A 21868-nucleotide genomic window follows, 5' to 3' on the forward strand; every position below is an offset into this window, starting at 1 on the left:
AAGAGATAGTTGTTAGTTGTAAAATGATATTTGAGAATACAGAATGTGGTATTTCAATGATGGACCATTTAAGAACAGGAGCTAGCAACATATAAACTATTCAAATCCTAAGAACAACCCCCCCATTCAAGTTTGTATAGCACAGGTCTGAAAAGGTTTTATAGCAAAATGTTAAAAGGCTAAGATGCAACAAATGCAGCATTAATGGACACCTTTGGCTCTTGAGATGACATTTGGGCTTGTCTTTTAGGAAGAAGCCAGACAAGTGGTTTAGCAGTGATACTGCAGAAGGCTTCAAAATTTCCTTTTATGTCCTAGTTTTCAGTGACTGTTTTTAAAGATGTGAGGAAAACACTGGATGGATGAGTAAAGGCTGAATATGACCAACAGATGGTTTTTGGAGCCTATGTTGACTCACTTGCCAAGCTGATGAGAGAATGCCGATATCCTAATCCTTTGGCAAGATTAACTGCTCTGAATATACAAAAAAAGGCCTTGGCCAAAACAGATAAATGAACAAGGCAGATAAATGCAATTCAAGTAGTACATGGTGCTTTCAAATCCCAGAATATGCATTATTGTGCAATGAGTTTTCATTGACCAAAGTCAACTTTATCACATGAGTCTTTTGTGAACTGCAAGTGACAAATTACATAACAAATTACTTAAGATGTCACAGAACGGTCATTTTTACTGAAGTGAACTAACATGGCTACTTTTTTCAAAGAGACAGGGATCGGTGGCAAAAGTGAATTACCCTCAGTTTGGTTGAACAAGTCAAGCTTATTAGAACAAAATGCATGATAGAATAGAAAGAAAGAAAGCTAGGTTATACTTATTTTAAATAAGTGAAAACAAGATAATTTGCTTTCCCAGCTATAATTTCACATCAACAATGTTCATTAAAGTGAAACACTTAGCATGGTTGCTCTCCAAAAGGCACTCAGCTAGAAATGTGATGAATGAAGTCTCCTCCCCTAATCTGCCTTATATATTTTAAGTGTGGGATTAAATTTTAAGCAAGTGGAACAAATTACAAAAGAACTAAAGAATTAAACATGGAATCACCAAAGAGTTTTATACTATCAGTACTCCAAAAATGTAAGTAGCCAAACTCTTGAGGAGCACATTAGCTCCCTCTGCCTTACAGTATGTCCTCTGAGAAACAAATACATACAATAAAGGAAAAAAACCACACGGGATATATTGTTTAGACTCTAACCTGTATCAAGATCCCCAATCACATAGATACTAGCCCCAATGGGCACAGCTCCATACACAAACGAAGAACTGGCTGGGATGCATAAGTTCTGATCATTCAAGTAGATCCACCTGCAAGAAAAGGCAACCTTTAAAGTATAATTTGTAGAGGGCTTTTTGCAACCAAGAGACACACAGATGCCAAAGCTATTCACCTCACAAATTTACTCACCCCGGGCAAGAAAATGAATGAAAGTCCATGGATATCTTAAGAATAGGATTTCTAACCTGATGTTGTGTTACACCTCGAGGCCTAGCTCCCTACTCATCTAGGTTGGGTCTTGAATGCATACCAGAATCCTTTTCTGGATAAAGCAGGTGGATGTCAAAATGTCCATACAAGCTGTCTTTTGTACAATTAGTACCTGAAATGTACACTGTTTCCTGTGTCCTGCCCTTGTCAGTGCTCCATTTTTTTAGTGCAAATATTAGCATCTTATCTAACAGGCGTCAACCTTTACATGATGGGAGGCTTCATTACTCAGTGGATTCTGAAGGTCGTAGGCGCAATCTCATCTTCAAATGAAAGGATTTCAGGTGGTATGACAACTCCATCTGAGAGCTGCCACCTGTCAGAGCAGACAATGCTGTGCTAGTATGACCAGCAACTCAAAATCTAAATATATGGTTCAAATATTTGTATTCATTAATTTCTTGCAATGTCTCTAATCCTCACTGTTGGGCCACTCTTCCTCCTCTGCTGTATTCACATCTAGCAAGTTTGCTGGCATGTGTTTAAGAGCACAGAGTTGCTTGAGTAACTTTAAAGATGTGCACGAACAAAAGAGCAGCTTGCAGTCCCAGTATAGGAAGAAAGCAGGGACACAAAAATGGTTGTCTGGCACACAGTTATAACAAGAGAAAAGAGAGAGCGAGGTCAAAAAAATAGTCCATCCTTGTAAAATAGCACCATCTTCTGGTTAACAGATGTAAACAAGTGGAACCACATGTATAGAAAGATTTATTGAATGCAGACATGCTCCCAGAACAGGAAGATTAACATTACACAATTAGTATGGAACCACTGTTAAGTATTCAGTCTTGCTTATTATTTCAGGCATAACCCACAGAAGCAAGAACTTTCAACCAGTTCTCATGAAAACTATGCAGACGCAGCTTACAGGTCAAGTTAAGATTTAAATGAAAAACCAAACAAGGCTGGCATACACTAATACTTCATAAAAATAAATCTATTATTCATCCAGAACCCCGTGGAGATTAGAAAGTGTTTCCAGAGATATTTTAAACAACTCTACACTCAAGGGCCGCAAAAAGAGATTGAGATAGACCAATTTTTAAGAAATAATGGACTACCAAAACTATCCCAAGAAAGTAGGACAATATTGAACTATAAAATTACACAACAAGAAATTGAAGGTGCCATTCAGAATATGCAATTGGGCAAATCTCCAGGGCCAGATGGGCTTACCTCCAAGTATTACAAGATATTGAAAGATTATTTGATTCAACCATTAATGGAGGTTTGCAATGAGATTATGGAGGGGAAGAAAGCACCGGAATCGTGGAAAGAAGCTTTCATCACATTGATACCTAAATCAGAAACTGAAAAGACACAACTCAAGAACTACCGTCCCATCTCTCTTTTAAATGTGGATTACAAAATTTTTGCAGACATTTTAGCAAATAGATTAAAAAGAGTGCTAAACGAGGTGATTCATAAAGATCAGGCAGGTTTTCTCCCAGGTAGACATTTATCTGATAACACGAGGAACATTATTGATATTTTGGAACTTTTGCAAACAAACATTAATACAAAAGCAGCATTGATTTTTATAGATGCGGAGAAGGCCTTTGACAATATCTCATGGAAGTTTATGAAGAAAAATCTTGAAGGGATGGGAGTGGGACGGGGGTTTGAAAATGGTATAGATGCAATTTATTGAGAACAAAAAGCTAAATTGATAGTTAACAATGTGGTGACAGAAGAGTTTAAGATTGAGAAAGGAACACGACAAGGTTGCCCTATTTTCCCATTATTATTTATTTCAGTCCTGGAGGTGCTCTTGAACATGATTAGAAGGGACCGGTTGGTTGAAGGAATACAGGTCGGAGCCAAACAGTATAAACTTAAAGCTTTCGCAGATGACTTGGTTTTGACATTACAGGAGCCAGAATCTAGTACGAAAAGGGCGTTAGAACTGATTCAAGAGTTTGGTCGGGTGGCGGGATTCAAATTAAACAAGCAAAAAACTAAGGTTTTGGAAAAAAATTTGACAACTTCAGAGTCAGAAAGGTTTCAGAAAGAGACAGACTTAAACGTGGTTAAAAAGGTAAAATACCTAGGGGTAAACATGACAGCCAAAAATTTGAACTTATTTAAGGACAATTATGAAAAGTGCTGGTCAGAAATTAAAAAATACCTAGAAAGTTGGTCAAGATTGAAACTTTCCTTGTTGGGCCGAATTGCTGCTATAAAAATGAATGTATTGCCAAAAATGCTGTTTCTGTTTCAGACCCTACAAATTGTGGACAAGGTGGAGTGTTTCAGGAGGTGGCAGAGAGATATTTCCAAATTTGTCTGGCAGGGCAAAAAGCCCAGAATAAAATTTAAAATATTAACTGATGCTAAGGAAAGAGGGGGGTTTGCCCTGCCAGACTTAAGGTTGTATTATGAATCAGCAGCTTTTTGCTGGTTGAAAGATTGGCTGCTCCTGGAGAACACTGATATTTTGGATTTGGAAGGGTTTAACAACGCTTTTGGATGGCATGCATATTTGTGGTATGACAAGGTAAAAGTTCATAGAGCTTTCAAGAACCATATTGTCAGGAAAGCAGTGTTTAATGTCTGGACAAAATACAAAGACTTACTAGAAAATAAGACCCCAAGGTGGCTGTCACCAATGGAAGCTAAGGCTCAGAAAAGACTCAATATGGAGGCCAAATGGCCGAAATATTGGGAAATATTAGAAAAAGATGGAGACATCTGGAGATTGCAGAGTTTTGAGAAATTAAAGGATAAAGTGCGAGATTGGTTACATTATGCTCAGATCAGGGAGACTTTTAATATGGACAAAAAAACAGGTTTCCAGGTGGAAAAATCGAAACTAGAAACAGAACTGTTAGAACCAAAAACTAAGGTACTTTCAAAAATGTATAACTTGCTGTTAAAATGGAACACTCAGGATGAAACGGTTAAATCAGCTATGATAAAATGGGCACAGGACATTGGTTACAACATTATGTTTGCTGACTGGGAAAGGTTATGGACCACCGGTGTGAGGTTCACGGCATGTAATGCCTTGAAAGAAAATATTATGAAAATGATATATAGGTGGTACATGACCCCAGTCAAGCTTGCAAAAGTTTACCATTTGCCAGACAATAAATGCTGGAAATGTAAGGAAACTGAAGGAACATTCTTTCACCTTTGGTGGACCTGCCCAAGGGTTAAGGCCTTCTGGGAAATGATCTATAATGAGTTAAAAAAGGTATTTAAATATACCTTCCCTAAGAAACCAGAGGCCTTCCTTTTGGGTATTGTCGACCAAAGGGTGTTAAAGAAGGATCGAACTTTCTTTATGTATGCGACAACAGCAGCAAGAATACTTATTGCAAAGCATTGGATGACCCAAGATTTGCCCACCCTGGAAGAATGGCAGATGCAACTGATAGACTATATGGAATTGGCAGAAATGACTGGCAGAATCCGGGACCTGGGAGAAGAGACGGAGGAAGAGGACTGGAAAAAGTTTAAGGACTATTTGCAAAAACACTGTAAATTGTATGAATGCTAAGATGATGCAGGATAGAAAATAATTTGGCACTAGTAATTTAGTTGAAAGAAGTATGAAAATAAGTGATTTATAAGAACAAGGATGAAACTTTATTTAATATTATGTCAAACTTAAATATTCAAGTATGTGAAAATAGAAATTAAAATTGGAGACATAATATTTGAAAACTACAAAGTAAGAGTTGAAAGAAGGTGAAGTACTGCTGACTCAACTTTATAATCGGGAACGCAGGTAAGGGAGATGTGAGGAAGTCCCAAAAGAAGGTTATGGAAATATGGTTTTTTTGGAAATTAATTATGTTGTATTTTTATTTACTGTATGTTAATTCTTTGCTTTTTTCTTTTCTGTTTGTTTTATGTTGGTGATGGTGTTTTATGTGTTTGGTGTTATACTGTTTAAAACCTTTAATAAATATTTCATTAAAAAAAAAATCTATTATTCTATCTGGAAAAAATGCCAGGGGTTAGATTTACTCATGAAACAGGGCATATATTTTATTTTTTTCCCAAAAGGGAAGAGACCATAACTCAGCATTGGAGCCCATGTACTGCATGCAGACAGTCCCTGGCTGGAATTTCAAGCTAAATAATATCAGGTTACACTCAGCGTTGGAAAATATCTCAGTCTGGCAGCATCTCTACAAATTCTCAATCAGAGCAGACTGCGCTGGGCTAGACTCAGAAAAAGACAGCCTCTACAGGGCACCTCTGCATGTGCAGTTGCATTACAACTATTCAATTAAACTGTAAGTGATGAAAAGGTCAACAGCTATTTTAGAGGCTGTAAGATCATGTTAGTGAGCTATCTTAGCAGTTGTTACCTTTTAAATTCATCGTGATAGAATTCTGATTTACACGTCACCATCTCACTGGATTGATTGTCATCACGACTTCTCACTCCACCGAAGACATAGAGTTCTGAAGCAACTCCACAGGCCACAGCCCCAAACCTTAAAAAAAAAAAGATGTAAGAGGAATCTTGGGTGTCCAGGTTAATTCAGAATTCCTGCTCTCTTGACATTAAGCAGAATTTGACAGAGCTACTAACATTTGGAGTGATTTAAAACAAACAAACTATGGCTTAATGTAGTGAGATACATGCTATAAAAAAGAGAGACCCCGTCACTCGTAAAATAAAAGCAACATGAAGTCAAGGAAAATACAGTGGTACCTCAGGTTACAAACACCTCAGGTTACAAACTTCGCTAACCCGGAAGTAGTACCTCGGGTTACAAACTTTGCCCCAGGTTTGAGAACGGAAATCGCACGGCGGTGGCAGCAGCGGGAGTCACCATTACTGAAAACGCACCTCAGTTTAAGAACGGTTTCAGGTTAAGAACAGACCTCCGGAACGAATTAAGTTTGTAACCCGAGGTACCACTGTAATACATGCTGTTTAGGTGAAGGCATGAAAACCAAAGAGGACAGTATGATCTCAGTATCACACACATGTAAAAACCACAACATCAGCTACCTGAGCTGACAAGCCTTTCACACTTGCTCATCACCATTATTTTAATCTTGTAAGTTTATTGATTGTTTAGAAAAATATAACTATTTGTTTCTAAGCTGCCTTGCCATCCCCATTGTTCATCTGTCTATGAATCTCATATCCACTGAAACCTACCGTAACTCCTGAGACCTAACAAGTTCCTCCCTTGGTAGCAGCAACTTAAACACTAAGAATTATTTACAAAAATGCAATTCAGCTTTCCAAAAAGGGAACGATCAACTGCACAAACTAAAGACAACATCCCACAGACAAAATCTGCAACCATAACTGCCTAACAATAGACAGTGTTTTGAGTTGCAGCTTACACTCTGAAATCCATTAGTTCTTATGATGTATTTTATTACATATTTCTTATTATAATAATTTATATAATTGTTTTGATTTTCACATTGTATAGCTATCATGTTATGTACTTTCATTTGCATTCCATGTTGTAAACTACCCTGTAGTCTTTTGATGAAGGACAGCATATAAATTTAAATTAATAACCACAACAATAACAACATCAACAACAATACTTTGGTCAGTTATGTAGACCATGTAAAGAGGAGGAGCCTTCAGCAATTGGGGAGATGTAGCATCTCAGGAAATGATCCTTGCTGCAAGAAATAAGGGTGGTTTATAAACACATATACGTTCCTCTACTTTCACCTGTGGAGCACTGGATGGTATGCAGGATTAAGGCAATGATACGTGTTACTAGTAATTTACTAACCTCCTCTCTTTTAGCGGACAGATAGCTGTCCACTGCTGGATCCTTGGGTCGTAACATTCAACGGACTCAAAAAGCTTGCCATACGAACCCCCGCCCATTGCATAGATCTTCTTTTTCATAGCCGCATAGCAACCAATCTTAAAAAAGCAAAATCCAAAGCTATCATGCACCGTTTGTCATCTGGTTAATGTATATGTCAGACAGTAATAATAGTAAGAAAACAAATAAAGTGAAGCACGAGCCCTTTAAAATCAAAATACTTCTTGGGGGGGAAGGAGTTCTCTCACACATTAACCAACAGATAATAAGTTTACTGTTCCTAATGCAATTTAAACAGAAAATACAACAGTTGATGAGGTAAGTGTTTTGAGCCATTATCTGGCTCAAGATTGCTCTTCTGGAATTCAACCTTGCTCTGTATCAGCTTGAGATTTAGCCACCTTTCTGAACTTAGGAACACGGGAAAGAAGTGTAGAAATGTCAAGCAACATTAAACCAAATGCAGCAGTTTAGAAACAGTTTGAAAAATAGCGTCCTGTTTTTGCTTAGTTCCTACCTTCCTAATCATTGTCAAGTCCGGTTGCTTCGTCCAAGTCCTATTATAAATGTCATAGGACTCCATAGAGATGAGTTCCCGTTCTCCATCCTCGCCTCCCAGAACATATAGCACTCCATCAATCTCTACCAAGCCAAAGTTGTGCCGTGCCTATTGGAAATAAGTAGAGTAGCATTTATTAAATTCACTTACAAAAGAAACTGAAGAATTTAACAGAAATAGCTATCCTAGTTTTTGTTAACCAACATAAATGGATATCCAAAGATCTGATCAGAACAAAACTGCAGAAATTGGGGTGGGTGGGGGCGACGGCTAACAAAAAGGCAGACTTGCCTCATTCATTGGTGGTAAAGAACTCCATGAATTGGTATCTGGATCATACTTTTCTCCAGAGTTTAAAGTGACTTTATCTTCATCTTGACCTCCAAGTACAAACAGGAACCCTTCTGAAAAACAGACCACAAAATGATTTGGAAATGCAAGTTGCACTGGTGGCACATCTAGCTGGTATTCATGAGAACTAGGAGCCTAGCTGGATCAGACCAGAGGTCTATCACCCACAGATGCCCACAAACAGGACATGGAAGGCCATAGCCCTCTTCTGTGGTTGCTTTCCACCAATGAGTATTCATACTGCCTTGGAACATGGAGGTTCCAGGAAGCCATAATCACAAATGACCATCATGATCTTTTATCAGGTATCCAGAATTAGGGCAGTTACAGGTCCAAATCAGTGTTGATATTTCTTTCTTTTTGCTGCTTAGTCTTTATACCTTATATGTATTGCAACAGGTGAAAGATGGCTTGATGTTTTATTTATTCTAGAACACTAGTTTGTGGCAATTATATTCCAATGAACATATAAAAATAAAAATGTTATACTGGGAACAGTTTTATTCTTTCATTTAGGAGATAACACAGAGCAAGATTCCAGTTGTTTTAAAGCAGAACGTTCTTGTAATAACATGTTTAACAAGTTTCTACTAGATACCGAACAGCATTTCAAAGCTTATAAGAATACTTCAAAGCCATGGGTTTTGATACCAGTTTTAAACTGATTAAATTCTTTCTTACAAAATCTATTGATGCTTGAATATGTGATGCAACGCAGAAAGTCTGAAATGAGTGTAGTTTTCCTATTGCCAAGTTTGTCGAATTTTATTTTATTTGTATACAGTATATACTATATGAGGAAGTTCCAAAGAAGTTGATACACATATGTTGTGGTTGTTGTTTTGCCAATGTTATCTTTTGGTGGTGACACTTTGTCTCTCATGGAAAGTTCCCTGAGCTTTGGGGGCAGGGGGGACAAACGATAGATGCAGGATCTACCAAATATGTCGCCAATCTTGACTCTAACTGAGTCTCCACCCTTTGGTTGTCCTCCAAAATACTTGAGAACCTTCTTGAGTATTTCACATGTTAATATTCTCCAAGGTTGTGATCAAAAAAGCAAAACAAACAAACAAACAAACAAACAAACAATATTGGCTTTGAAAACAGTTAGCACATCGGTAGGCAAACTAAGGCCCGGGGCCACATCTGGCCCAGTCGCCTTCTAAATCCAGCCCGCGGACAGTCCAGGAATCAGTGTGTTTTTACATGAGTAGAATGTGTCCTTTTATTTAAAATGCATCCCTGGGTTATTTGTGGAGCCTGCCTGGTGTTTTTACATGAGTATAATGTATACTTTTATTTAAAATGCATCTCTGGATAATTTGTGAAGAATAGGAATTTGTTCATTCCCCCCCCCCCAAAAAAATATAGTCTGGTCCCCCACAAGATCGGAGGGACAGTGGATCGGCCCCCTGCTGAAAAAGTTTGCTGACCCCTGAGTTAACAGATTTAGCCTTGTATTCTCCTACTAAAGAAACAAATAACTTTCCTACCTGCTGAAAGCACACCATGATTTATCCTAGGTGTACTTAAAGGAGCCAGTTCTATCCATAGCTGCCTGTTAGGATCATAAAGAGGGCACATACACCTCATTACTGCTGATGGTTTCCGGGATCTGAACAGGAGAAAAAGGATAAATTAACTCAGCTACCTTGCCCATACAGCAAATCTTGATTAGAACCCAACAATGCAGAGGAGATTGGGTTTCTACTTCAGTGTAGAAGCATCCATTCTGTTTGTATACTTTATACTGACTTTTGTTTGAGACTTAAATCCTTTTTTGTGTGTGTGGCAGGAGGATGGCACAATAGGTCAGGCAAGTCAGGAGAAAGGCTCTAGAGCTCAGTGGTAAAGCACATAGGTTGCACGCAGATGTTGCAAGTTCAATCCTTGGCACTTCCAGGCCCGGCTGGGAATGTCCGCAGTCAGAAACCCTGGAGGACCACTGTCAGACAATACTGAGCTAGATGTTATGGCCTGGCATTTCTATTCTGCCAAGCACGTGTGTTTAGACCAGGCTTGTAGAGAGACACTTGCCTAGTCACTTGTGTTGAGTGACAAATGCCTCTAAGCAACAAGTCACAGAAGCTGCACATTTCCCTTCTCTCTTTTAGGCTACTGTACATACAAGTACAGTGAGCAGGCAGTTTTTGTAGACATGGTTGCAAAGTTATCTGGTACTCCAGCATGGTGAGATGAGTTATGCAGTATTCCTATAGAAATAAAACGTGATTTGTTCCCTCTTAGTGTTTTGAGGAGGTGGTTTTTCACAGGGCTTCACACATTTGTGACTTAGACAATAATTTGTAAAAATAAATGAACTCTGAATAAGTCAGTCACCTTCCATGTTTTTCAGCTTACATGCCTCTGTCTTTGGCCAGTTTACAAGTTCTTCATGTTGAATGGATGTTATAAACAAGTAAATGGTAGTATTTGTAGTATGCATGTCAAAGTCACATAACCCTTTGCTTCAGAAGAAAAATGCCCATTTCCTTGCACTGGTAACACTGCTAACAGGCAGGATTCAAGGAACAGTGGGCAGAAGGATAATAGCTGTTAGCCCTGTTGCACAAACATTTGAACATTAACTTGCATAAAACTGGACACGGCACTGTAGCAGGTAGGCTTTAGAGTAGTTTTCATGCTTCCACTTGTGCAAGAGGTGGCACAACAGAAGAAAATATCTGGAATTGGTTTATTTATTTTCTTTGTGCAGCACCTTGGTCCAAACGCAAAACTGCCCTTTTGGTGAACAGAAGTTACCTCCCACAAATGGAAGTGCATCTTTGGATACAACCCATAGTTATAAGGCATACAAGAAAAAATAAAGCACAATGTAGTTTTGCAGCTTAATCTCACATATAACCAACAATAGGACACTTACTCGAGTATCATCCCTCTCCAACCCCCATCCACTTCTGAGATCTGAAATAGCATGCCTGAGCCACTTACACTCTTTCTTCACCACCAACAGTGACAATGCACTCTGAGTATCCTCTGGGTTTAAAAGATGCTAGCATTGCCTCCCCCTGCTGTGGCGGAGTGAGTGGAATGTTGCTACATTCTTTGACAATCTCCCGTACCAGTGGGTCATTCATCATTTGCTCACGCAAGTAGGTAGCATCTAGCCCAGATACCCACACAGCTGACATTACATCCTTCATGTGAACCTGAAGAGGCAGAAAGATATTTCAGGCAAACAAACAAGCTGAATCATAAAACAGTCACAGGAGCATATGGCTTTATGGAAAGCTTATTTCTCAGAATTCCTGCTTATACAATACCAGGATATACTGACTTGGAAGAGGAAGCACTGACATGAAAAATGCTACAGCATATGCATTATTTTGGTAATATGGAGGGCTGTCTCTATTTTGCAATTCTGCAGAAGCACATAATATGGCACTAGGTGCACAAATCAGCTTCCTTTAATCTAATTTTTCATTTTAAAACAAGTTCATAGTGCTTATGGCTGAGAAAATAGGCTAGAAAGTGAGTGAAGAATACCTTCCTACATCTCAGAATCTCAGGCAGCTGAATAGTTGGGGCAGGACAGGAGTCCACTATGCAGCAACTTGCTCCTCTCTAAGATGACTAAGCATTGCTAGAATTATACAAATTAGTAAAATAAAGAATGAATTAAGGAAATTAATGTAAACAAAACATGTAAAGTTCTTTGGCCAGATTAATCTATATATGCTGCAGAATTCAGCTTTTCTTAGTGCAGAATGTCTGGGTACAGACAGAATGACGGTGGTAACATCAGTAGTCTACAATATGGACCCAAATCCCACAATACATTGTAGTTTGAAGCACTCAAGTACAATGAAGTGTGGATTATTTTTTCTGAAGCAGCATTACGTAACTTCAAATTCTGTACCTTTCTTAACTCAGGGTCATGGGAGATCCATCTAATAACTGCTTCAAAAACATGTCTTTCATTCCCAACATTCAGCTTCTCCAAGGACAGCACTTCTTTTGCTTTCTGAGGACTCAGTTCCAGGAACTCCTCCGTACTGCTAACATCCCGGAAGTGTGTTTCCAGATATTCGGAGGCAAGATAATGAACATGACGCAGACAATAGTGTAGTGCAAAGTCTCGGATTCCAATACAGTTCTCTGCAGCAATGCAACCTTCCAGAAACTCACAGCACAGAGTTTTCAGGTCTGTAAGCAGCAATAAATCAGCAGCCTGCACAACGTCCTGGATGGTGTCTTCACTTAGCTTGATCTGCAAAAGGTTTATTTTGGAGGAGAGGAAATTACAACTAGTTCAGTTTCAAGTATGAAAGTGCAGCACTAGTGTCCATTACTGCAACTAACTGTCTTCCCCCTTCGTAGCTTGGTGGAGTTTTGCCTCTACTTTAATGAGAAGGTAACAGCACAGCACTGGAGAGGGAAGTAGAAGTGTATGCCGTACTTATGCCATGGGCCTTCTTTCCTCCACCTCCAGTATACTGCCTGTGTCACTTGTCATACATTTACACATTGATCATCTCTGATATAAACTGACTCCTGGAGTCAGAGGTAGGATGACTTCAGTATGATACTGTAATTTGCTTGCTGCAATATGTGGTGAGAGCCATTTGCTTACATGACTTTAAGACGGGGATCAGAAATGTTCATGGAGATATGTCTGTCAAAAGACACTAGCCATGACACCTAAACGAAACCTGCAGGTTGATAGGTGGTATACTTTTGCATGCTAGTCACGGGGGAAGAAACATGAGAAGGCATTTGCATTCACACCCAGGATTTGGACTTCCTAAAAGCTTCTAGATAGCCACTATGAGAAACAAGATGTTACACTAGTTGGACCCGTGGTCTCATCCAGCAGTCTTCATGTTCTTTTACTGTATGTAAGATCATGTTCACAATCTCTCAACTGTTAAAACAAAGCAATGTGCCCTCTTGATAAATAACGTAAGGATCAGACCAGCTTCCACCTCATTTGGCAAACTTTGCAAGAATCTCAGCAAGCAACAGGGATGAGATGGTCCATGGAAAACTGGTCTGCAATCCACTACGAGTCTACTTCAGGAGTATGGAACCTCTGGCCTGTGGACCAAATTAGGCCTGATGATTTGGTTAACAATTTGACCTGCAAGGCTATTTTCCCCAAACAACACCCACCATATTTGACATTAGGTGTGGTGCAGGGAGAGATCCCAATGCAGAGGATGCAGAGGAACCACCAGGAGCTTTGAAGTGTCCTCCTAATTGCAAGGGAGGCTTGTTGTTGATGTGGCTGATTGGCAGTGAAAGCAAACCCCATGGAATTGGCTGTGTTATTTGGGATCAGCTGCAATTAGGAACTTTGTAGCACAGATCCTCTGCCCAAAGCAGGGCTTGTTATTAGCACTGATCTGCTCAATGGAGTTTACAGGAAGCCCCACTGGTATCAGCAAATGCCACAGCTTGGACTGAAGCTGGCGATATAAAGGAACTCTTTCTGTTAGAGCAGCTCAAGCTCAAGCTGCACTTGCATGAGAATTTTTTTTTACTTTGACTGGGATCTGACCAGCCACTCAGATAATACGTCCTGCCTCAATCTACTTTCTGCCCATTCTATTCAAAGGGTTTTTTTGAAGGTGTAGATTATGACTAGAACTGAAATACAGAGATATGTAGGAATAACCTTGGAAACACAAACCTGACCACTGAAGATGTAGTCCAAAATCTCTTTCATAATATCAACAGATATCCCTTCAAGTTCAATTTTATATGTTGAGCCATCATCCTTTGGAGGATTATAGTTCAGCTTTGTTCTGAAATCAGAAAACATAGCTGTTTTTACAAAACGATTAGAACAAGACATAAACAAAGGAAGGTCACATATGAAAATTTCTTAGTTTTCAGAATAGGTTTTTCAATTACATATGAACACACACTATTAAACAGAGGTACTAAGAAAAGGAGAAAAAGCAGCTGTTTAAGTCTGTAGTATCACTTAATGCTATCAGCCTGTGGATGTTTAGTGCACAGCATAAAATTCTTTCATGCCAGCTGTTAAATATAACAAGTTAACTCTGTTTTCTTAAGAGGAATTTTGATTAACACATTATTTCTTATTTGCTATGCATACACTCCCTAAATCTGCTCAGTTCACAGCACAGGATTTGTACAGAATTATTTCAAGTGATAAAAAGATAAAGTTTTCCAAATCCAATCAGATATAAACCTAAGGTTGCAAAACAATTCACACATTTCCTGGGAAACAACGTTCATTAAATCTGCTACAGTGGAAATGACCACACACTAAACTGGATGCCTAAGGGAGACCACACTTTGCCAGCCACAATGAAAGGCTTGGAATAGGGAAAGGCATAAGTTGTACTGGATCAGATATAAGGGACAGCCAGTACAAGAATATAACATACTTAGCAATGCCTGCATTGAATAGTCTTGATATATGCTATAATGAGAAATTATTATCCATCCATTAGGGGCATGTGAAGCCTTAGGTCTGTGAGCTGCTGGCTGCAACTGGGGGGGGGGGGCATTGTGAATCAGTTGGTCCTTAATTTGATCCAGCAAATCAATGCTCATTCCCACATGTCCTTTTTGATCTGGAGACAATGCCATTCATTCACACATTTTATTACATTCATATCTCATCTCTCTTCCATGGAACTCAAGGTGCACATGTGTTGTCTCATTATGTGGTAGGATAGGCTGAGAGGCAGTGACTGGCTCAAGGTCACACAGTGAGCTTCAAGGCTGAGTGGCGGCTACAACCCCAGTCTCCCAGGTTTCAGTCCAATACTATCTCTCAGTCATATTGCAAGTTCCATTTTATCACAATGTGTAATCTGAGACAGCTAATGGCAGGGCCTTTGAAGTTTTATGCCAACAGGCCTCAGCAGTAATGAAGTAATCATCTCTGTCTGAAGAGGCCCATCTAAGCCCATTCTCAATGAGCTTTCAACCGGCAACTGCAAACAGCTCAGGAAAACAAAATGGGAAGGAAAAAGAAATACACAGCAGGAAGAGTACTTTATTCCCATTTCATTTCTTTGTATTTAACACGAAGTGGGATTTGCGTAACACAGAGCTACAGGTGGTCTGTGAAATGTCTTTAGGCATCTCTCTCTTTAGCTATCTCTCTGTGTGTATGCATATAGGAGGAATAAGCTATATACTTCTGAAATTACATCTCCTCATTAAGGAAAGATCAGCTACCAGGCAGGACATCAAAACACAAAGTAAAAATGTTAGTAATATCAGATATACAAATCTATTACAAATCACTCAAGTAAACACTGACTGACTCAGCAGAATGCTATTGCTTAAGGTTGAACAAAAGAATGGTATCTTTTTCAGTAAACACATTACACAGGCATAAATAGGACCTGGAATGAAGATCTCATGTCTATATTCAAAGGCAGTATTAGCCACTTTTGGAAACACTTCAGGGTCTGTTTAGGTGTTGTAATTTAAAGAGAAGTCTCGGTCTGATTTGCGTCTCAGGCACACATACACCCAACTCCTTTACCACAGGGAAGAGGTAATTAACAATCCTGCTCTGTATCACGTGTTATCTTACTAATGACAAAGTTCAGGGCCCAACTACACTTGATAACAGAAGATACAAGGCTTTAAATGACAACCTGCCTCAATTATATGTAAAACAATGGGCAGGTATGGAATCGAAACCACAAAGGAACACAAAGATTGAGGTGCTAAGCTTTCTCTACTTATGCCACTTTTACCTCGCCTTCCGTCTACTGTCCAAGGTCTCCCCCCCCCCAAGTAAGAATACAGGAAATTATCCAAGTCTGAAGAAAATCACCTTGAGGGGGCTGAAGGAGGGGCGTGAATAGCACTCTGTGCCAATGTTAGCCTTTTGCACTTTATATCTCACCCCCTCAGTTATTATGGGGGCAGATCCACATAAACACACACAGATCCAAAGCCACCAGGTGCCCTTTGCTGCAAGTCAATGTAAATGACTGCAGATTTCTCTACTGCTGAAGTCTATATGGGTAGCTTTTGGTATCAACTGACAGCGCCAAGACACGGTTAGGTTAACTTATTTCTATGAAGATTTGTGATCTGCCAGAAAACATCCCCATGTTAGTCCTAATGAAGTATTGCTTAATTGTATTATATAAAAGATGACAAGCCATCATTATTGTTTTTATACCTGTAATGCTTCCTTGCTGTAAATTCTGCCTTTGGCTCATGAAAATGTTTCAGGGAGTATTATTTTCCACATCAACATGATGCAGCACTTTAAGGTTAAACCCCTTCCCCATAAAGATTTGTTCAACGAATTAACAAGGGTTTCTGTCTCCCCTCACCTTCTGTTCCAGGTCACACCCTAGCGTTTTGGCAGTGCACATTAAAGATATCAACTTTCACCACACCCTGCTCTGAGTGGCAATTTTCCAAAAATTTTGCTTACGTACTTGTTTTCAGGTGCTCTGTACATGATGAGCAACCTCAGAACTCAAAGGAAATAAAAATAAATCCTTGCAGCATCTCTGTATAAAAACCAGGGTACTTGTCTCTGCACTCAGCTGGTGAGGCCTTCCTGGCAGTGCCATGTGTTCAGTATGGTGTCACCAGAATTATGGAATTTATCTTTTTTCTCTCCCCACTTGGCCCTTTCCAAGCTGAATTATTGTTTTAGTTTGCAGCTGATAACATCTATGATGGGTTTTTATTATGTTTTGTCATTCTGCTTCATTATTGATTACCGTATATTTTATGTATTTTTGTATACTCTTGTTCATTGCTTAGATAGTTTATACTAAACAGCTTACAAATTCTTAAAATAAGGAATAAAAAATTGGTTTTCAACTGGTGAAAAGTCAGCTTTTTAATCTTTCAGAATTTGTGAAGTCAAATAAGGTACTGTATTATAAAGTTTGCAATTTGTAGCATTTAATAGGCCAAAGGCAAGCTAATGATGACATAGCTGGTCATGTCTCAATATCTCAATTACAATGTTGCAAAACTAAGAGCTGGCACTGCCTGGACTAGTAGCAGAGTTTAGCAACATAGCCTTAAAAAAAAAAGATTGTATTAAAGGATTTCCATAGTTAACAAGGGTACATGCAATGCTTCCGTTTTCAATTCACAGAGTCCTTTCTACAGGTCAGTTACAGTTAGTGTGAGACACTGCTGTCATACACATTGTGAGGTTGTGGGGGGAAATAATCGGAGGGGGGAGAAAAAAGGAGGGGATAAATGTTCATTCTTTTGCTTAGTATACGTGCAGTTTTTGTGTCAGCATTGTGAAGATAGGTCCTTCATTTGTCTGTTTGTTTCTTTGAAGGCGGTGCGAGAGACTGGAGAATCCACAGCTTAGTTGGTTGCATTTAGTCAATTGCAGTGGGTTTTGTTTGTTTGTTTGAAGGGGTGGGGTTGTTGGATCTGGTTAATCACTTTGATCTGTATGCTGTTGGGGCGTGTACATTGTTGCCTCGTTGGGCTGTATATGTAATAAAGGGGAGCTATACCAGGGTGAGAAGGCTGATTACCCAAGAATTGATGCTTTTGAATTATGGTGCTGGAGGAGACTCTTGAGAGTCCCATGGACTGAAAGATCAAACCTATCTATCCTTAAGGAAATCAGTCCTGAGTGCTCACTGGAAGGACAGATCCTGAAACTGAGGCTCCAATACTTACTAAACGACTAAACAACAACAACAACAAAAAACAACCAGGGTGAAGGCATCCTCTTTTGTTTGTCCCCTGGTTAGCTTCAATTTGTTGGTTAGCTTTCCTAGTAGGGTTGTTTCCCATACAATTTGGTACCAGTGGTCCATGTTTACTCCTGACAGGTCCCTCCAGTGTCTAGTTATGACACTCCTAGCTGCTGAGAGTAAGTGGTTTATGAGCTCTTTGTCATCGGAGTGTGCATTGTTGTCTTGGAAAATGTTAAAAAGGGCAGTTCTGGAGTTGCTTCTAGTACCTGCTTTGTTATTTTACAGGTTTCTTGAAGGACTGATGTTCCAAAGGGTTGAATTTGGAGGCATTCCCACCTCATGTGGAGGTATGTTCCTGTGGTGGTACAATCTCACCAGCATTTAGTTGAAGTTCCTGCGTGTATCAGTGCCAGCTTCCGAGTTATTAGGTACTATTTATAAATTAGTTTCAAACTGAGTTCCCTTCTTTTGGATGAGATGGACTTAAAAGGGTAGTTTAGACCACAGTTTGGGTAGGGTTTATTTCATAACTTATAGGATGCTCCCATTGGTCTTTGATTGTGTTGAGGAGCTTTGTAGAATCTTGGGAGTAGTTTTTTGTACATTGTGGACACCCATCCACTTGCTGTGTCCCTCTGCTGTCAGGAGGAGTTTTTCAAAGGTGGTGAGAGGTCTAGTGCCTGCTGCTTTGATTGTTGGGCTATTTAAGGAGGTGTGTAGTTGGTGTTGGTTCAACCAGGGTATTTGGGTGTTCCCTAGTTTATCTTGTATTTCTTGTGCTGGTATAGGTTTGTCATTTCTGCACCTAAGTCTGTTAGGTGGTGTAAGCCATTGGCTCGCCATGTTTTTGTTGGGAAGCTTTGGGCTGCATGGTGGAACAGTGGGAGGTGGCTAGGCCTGGTCAATGTATCAATACATTGTCCAGGACCAGTTTGAGGGCCAGAGCATGATGGCAACTTCACTTGGCAGCATATCATGGGTGAGACTTGCTTGCGCCTTACCTTGCTCCACCTGCTCCCTACCTCTGCATATTGGGTCCTGGTGGCAGAGAGAACTGCAGCGGTTTCACCCAGTGCCCCATGGGGCCAGGGCAATCCTCGTTGTTCCACCCTCCATGTGATGTGCGCTGGTAGTGGAGGGAGGAGGCTGCCAAACTGAACAGGTATGGTCAGCACCCCACATGAATGTCCACCCTGCAACAGGATTCTAACCCCAGATTCCTCTGCCATGGAGCCCCCTGCATATTGCAAACACTAAAGGCATGAACTTGGAAAACCTGTTGTGCTCACAGCATGAAAATATGGTTATAGCAAATTAGGATAAGAGCAACAGGGAATTTCAATCAAGGCCACGGGGTACATTCAGTGCAGCTAATGCACTTTCAATGTCATAAGAAAATGGGACTAGGAATTCTGCACAATTAAATGCACAACAAACACAAGACCTGCTTTTCTAGCAGGACAGGATAAAACAAGAGAGATCAGCTACCACCTTCCTAAATTGACATTCCTTCAATTTGTATGCTGTAATTTCAGGGTCCACCCTGGACATTTTTCACAACTGAAACTGTATATATTACATGCAGGTCTCCCTTTCTGAACACAATGAAATTCCCAGGAAATCATTCATTAGGCGAGTGTTCACATAACGAGCTGACAATTTCCATTATTTCCAATGGGAACATTTCTAATCCGTTATTTGTCCAATCTCCCCCTCTTTCACGGTTTCTTTCTGAAATGGCTGCTGCTGACCAGCAAGGAACAAAAGTTTATGTTCAAAAGTAATCTTGAACAAATGTTCTTAGCTATATCACACCAACTTTTAAAGGATAAATATGGGGAGATATGTTTATCTTTCAGATAGTAATGCAAATTTGGATAACTAGCTCAAATAAAAAGGGTCTGTCTTCGTTAAACAAACCGCTACACAAAACCTCTGATCTATTAAGTTTTTTTAAAATAATCATGCTATTTGGGGGTTTAAACTGCAACAGCCTACAAATCACATTAAAAAACCAAAATACAACCTAGTGTGCCAAGATGTAACAGAAATGGTAATTCCACACATAAAGGCAGAAGGGAATGTGCTAACCCATGTTGCCTAACACTTCCATTAGCCAAAAACACTCAAAGTAACAGCACGACTACCATTATTACTCACCCAGTTATGTTCTTACATAATCTCCAGAACTGAATTTAAATCTCACTCAGTCATTAAAATTAGGAGCCAAGTGATGCACACCACCAAATTTATGCAATGACTAAGGAGCTTTAGTCATCTGTCTTCTCACAAGCTTCAATAAAAACCAATCAAAATGCTATAAAAATCAGACAATGCCAAGTAGAAAGAAGAAAGAAGTCTGAGACAGAATAGGCAGGCCCACACCCTCTTTCAGCCACAGCAGATAGCAACAACTTTAGATCTATTTATGGTTCTTTTATGTTAGTAGTTTTTAACCAAGTCTTCTAGGAAGACATTTGTACATCAGAAATAACAAGTTTACAGCACAATTACTCAAGAATAATTTGAGCATTTTGGGCTAATAACAGGACAAAACATTACATTAAGATGGAGAAATATTAAAACTATATTTTAAGTATCAAGCACCTGTAAAAAGGCTATTTTAGGATCTTGGCAATAGGAATTTCACTAAATAAGATACTTCCCTGACCCTGCAAACAGCAGCATTGTTAACTGTGACACTTGTGTCTTGAATGTAATCACAGTGTATATGTGAACCTGATCTGGAAGAAGTAGAGGGATGCTAAAATTGTTACTACCTCTTTGCAGAACAATGCAGTTAGCAAGTGGTTATCTGCAAATTATAAGTTCCACTTGGGCAATGATCATGAAGTAATTAATGGATATCATTTTTAACACACATGCTCTGTATAAATGCTAGTTGTTTAATTATTCATTCCTAATTAATCAGAATTTAGAATTGTATTCCAAACAGTCTCACGACAGATCAGTGGGAACCCATGTTACTCTGCTCTACAGACCCACACCTAACAGAAATAGGCCAAGTAAAAAGAAAAGAAAAAAATTGAAAGTCACCCACCCACCCCACAGACAAGGCTCTCTATGGATATGCTAATATGCCAACTCACTGGCACACTCAGTGTATCCAACTCATATCAAACATATTTCCATTTTCTCAGAATACTTGAAGCACTGATTTAATATATGGCTAGATGTCTTATAAAATGAAAGATAATTATTCTTATTATATCTTGGATATCTGAATAGTTTACACAGGATAAAAATAGCTTGAATTGTATTCTATTTGCCAACTACTAAACTCATACCTGCCCCTTTAGGATGTATGACAATACTAATAATTAGCATCTGTATAGCACATTTGAATGTTCAAAGCACTCTACGAACATTAACCACCCAGGGTGGCCCATTCTGTTTTGCCTCCTGAGGAAAAAGGGGGAAATGCCCCCCACTCCACCGAAGACTTGCTTACTGGTGTCACACAGCTGTGGCTTCTGGCAAGACTCGTGGAACTCTTGTGAGATCTCATTGGAAGCCACCACTGCAGCTGCACAACCCTAGCAGAGGCGGGAGGGACACCACCCCACAGGATTCTGCTGCCCAAGGCAATTGCTTCAGTCTGTGTCATGGGCAGGCCAGCCCTGTTACCACTACACAACAAAAGGTAGACTAGCATTATTACAGTGGTACCTCGGGTTAAGTACTTAATTTGTTCCGGAGGTCCGTTCTTAACCTGAAACTGTTCTTAACCTGAAGCACCATTTTAGCTAATGGGGCCTCCACCTGCTGCTGTGCTGCCGCTGCATGATTTCTGTTTTCATCCTGAAGCAAAGTTCTTAACCCGAGGTACTATTTTTGGGTTAGTGGGTTAGTGTAACCTGAAGCATATGTAACCCGAGGTACCACTGTATTCTCATATTGAAGATAGGGAACAGAGGTCATGGGAGAGTGAATTTGTGGCAGAGATAAAACTAGAACCTGGGACTTACTCACTGGCTGTGTTTGTACCTTCACACTA

General features: G+C 39.6%; 1 protein-coding gene across 3 annotated transcripts in view; it reads right to left on the bottom strand.

Moving 5' to 3' along the window:
- Window positions 1-21868, bottom strand: part of GAN (gigaxonin) — a 44236-nt gene that overhangs the window by 13620 nt on the left and 8748 nt on the right. For all 3 annotated transcript variants that reach the window (XR_014010248.1, XM_081202714.1, XM_081202715.1), the window contains exons 2-10: window positions 13848-13962; window positions 12075-12425; window positions 11147-11364; window positions 9688-9809; window positions 8132-8244; window positions 7799-7948; window positions 7243-7379; window positions 5836-5964; window positions 1223-1332 (exon numbers count right to left, since the gene is read on the bottom strand). Coding sequence is in view for 2 of the 3 variants with exons in the window: in XM_081202714.1 (XP_081058840.1) it covers window positions 1223-1332; window positions 5836-5964; window positions 7243-7379; window positions 7799-7948; window positions 8132-8244; window positions 9688-9809; window positions 11147-11364; window positions 12075-12425; window positions 13848-13962 (1445 nt within the window). In the remaining variant the exon portion in view is untranslated. The remainder of the gene's footprint in view (window positions 1-1222; window positions 1333-5835; window positions 5965-7242; window positions 7380-7798; window positions 7949-8131; window positions 8245-9687; window positions 9810-11146; window positions 11365-12074; window positions 12426-13847; window positions 13963-21868) is intronic.

Source organism: Podarcis bocagei (genome assembly GCF_964188305.1).
Source record: "Podarcis bocagei genome assembly, chromosome: 7".
Taxonomy (NCBI): Eukaryota; Metazoa; Chordata; class Lepidosauria; order Squamata; family Lacertidae; genus Podarcis; species Podarcis bocagei.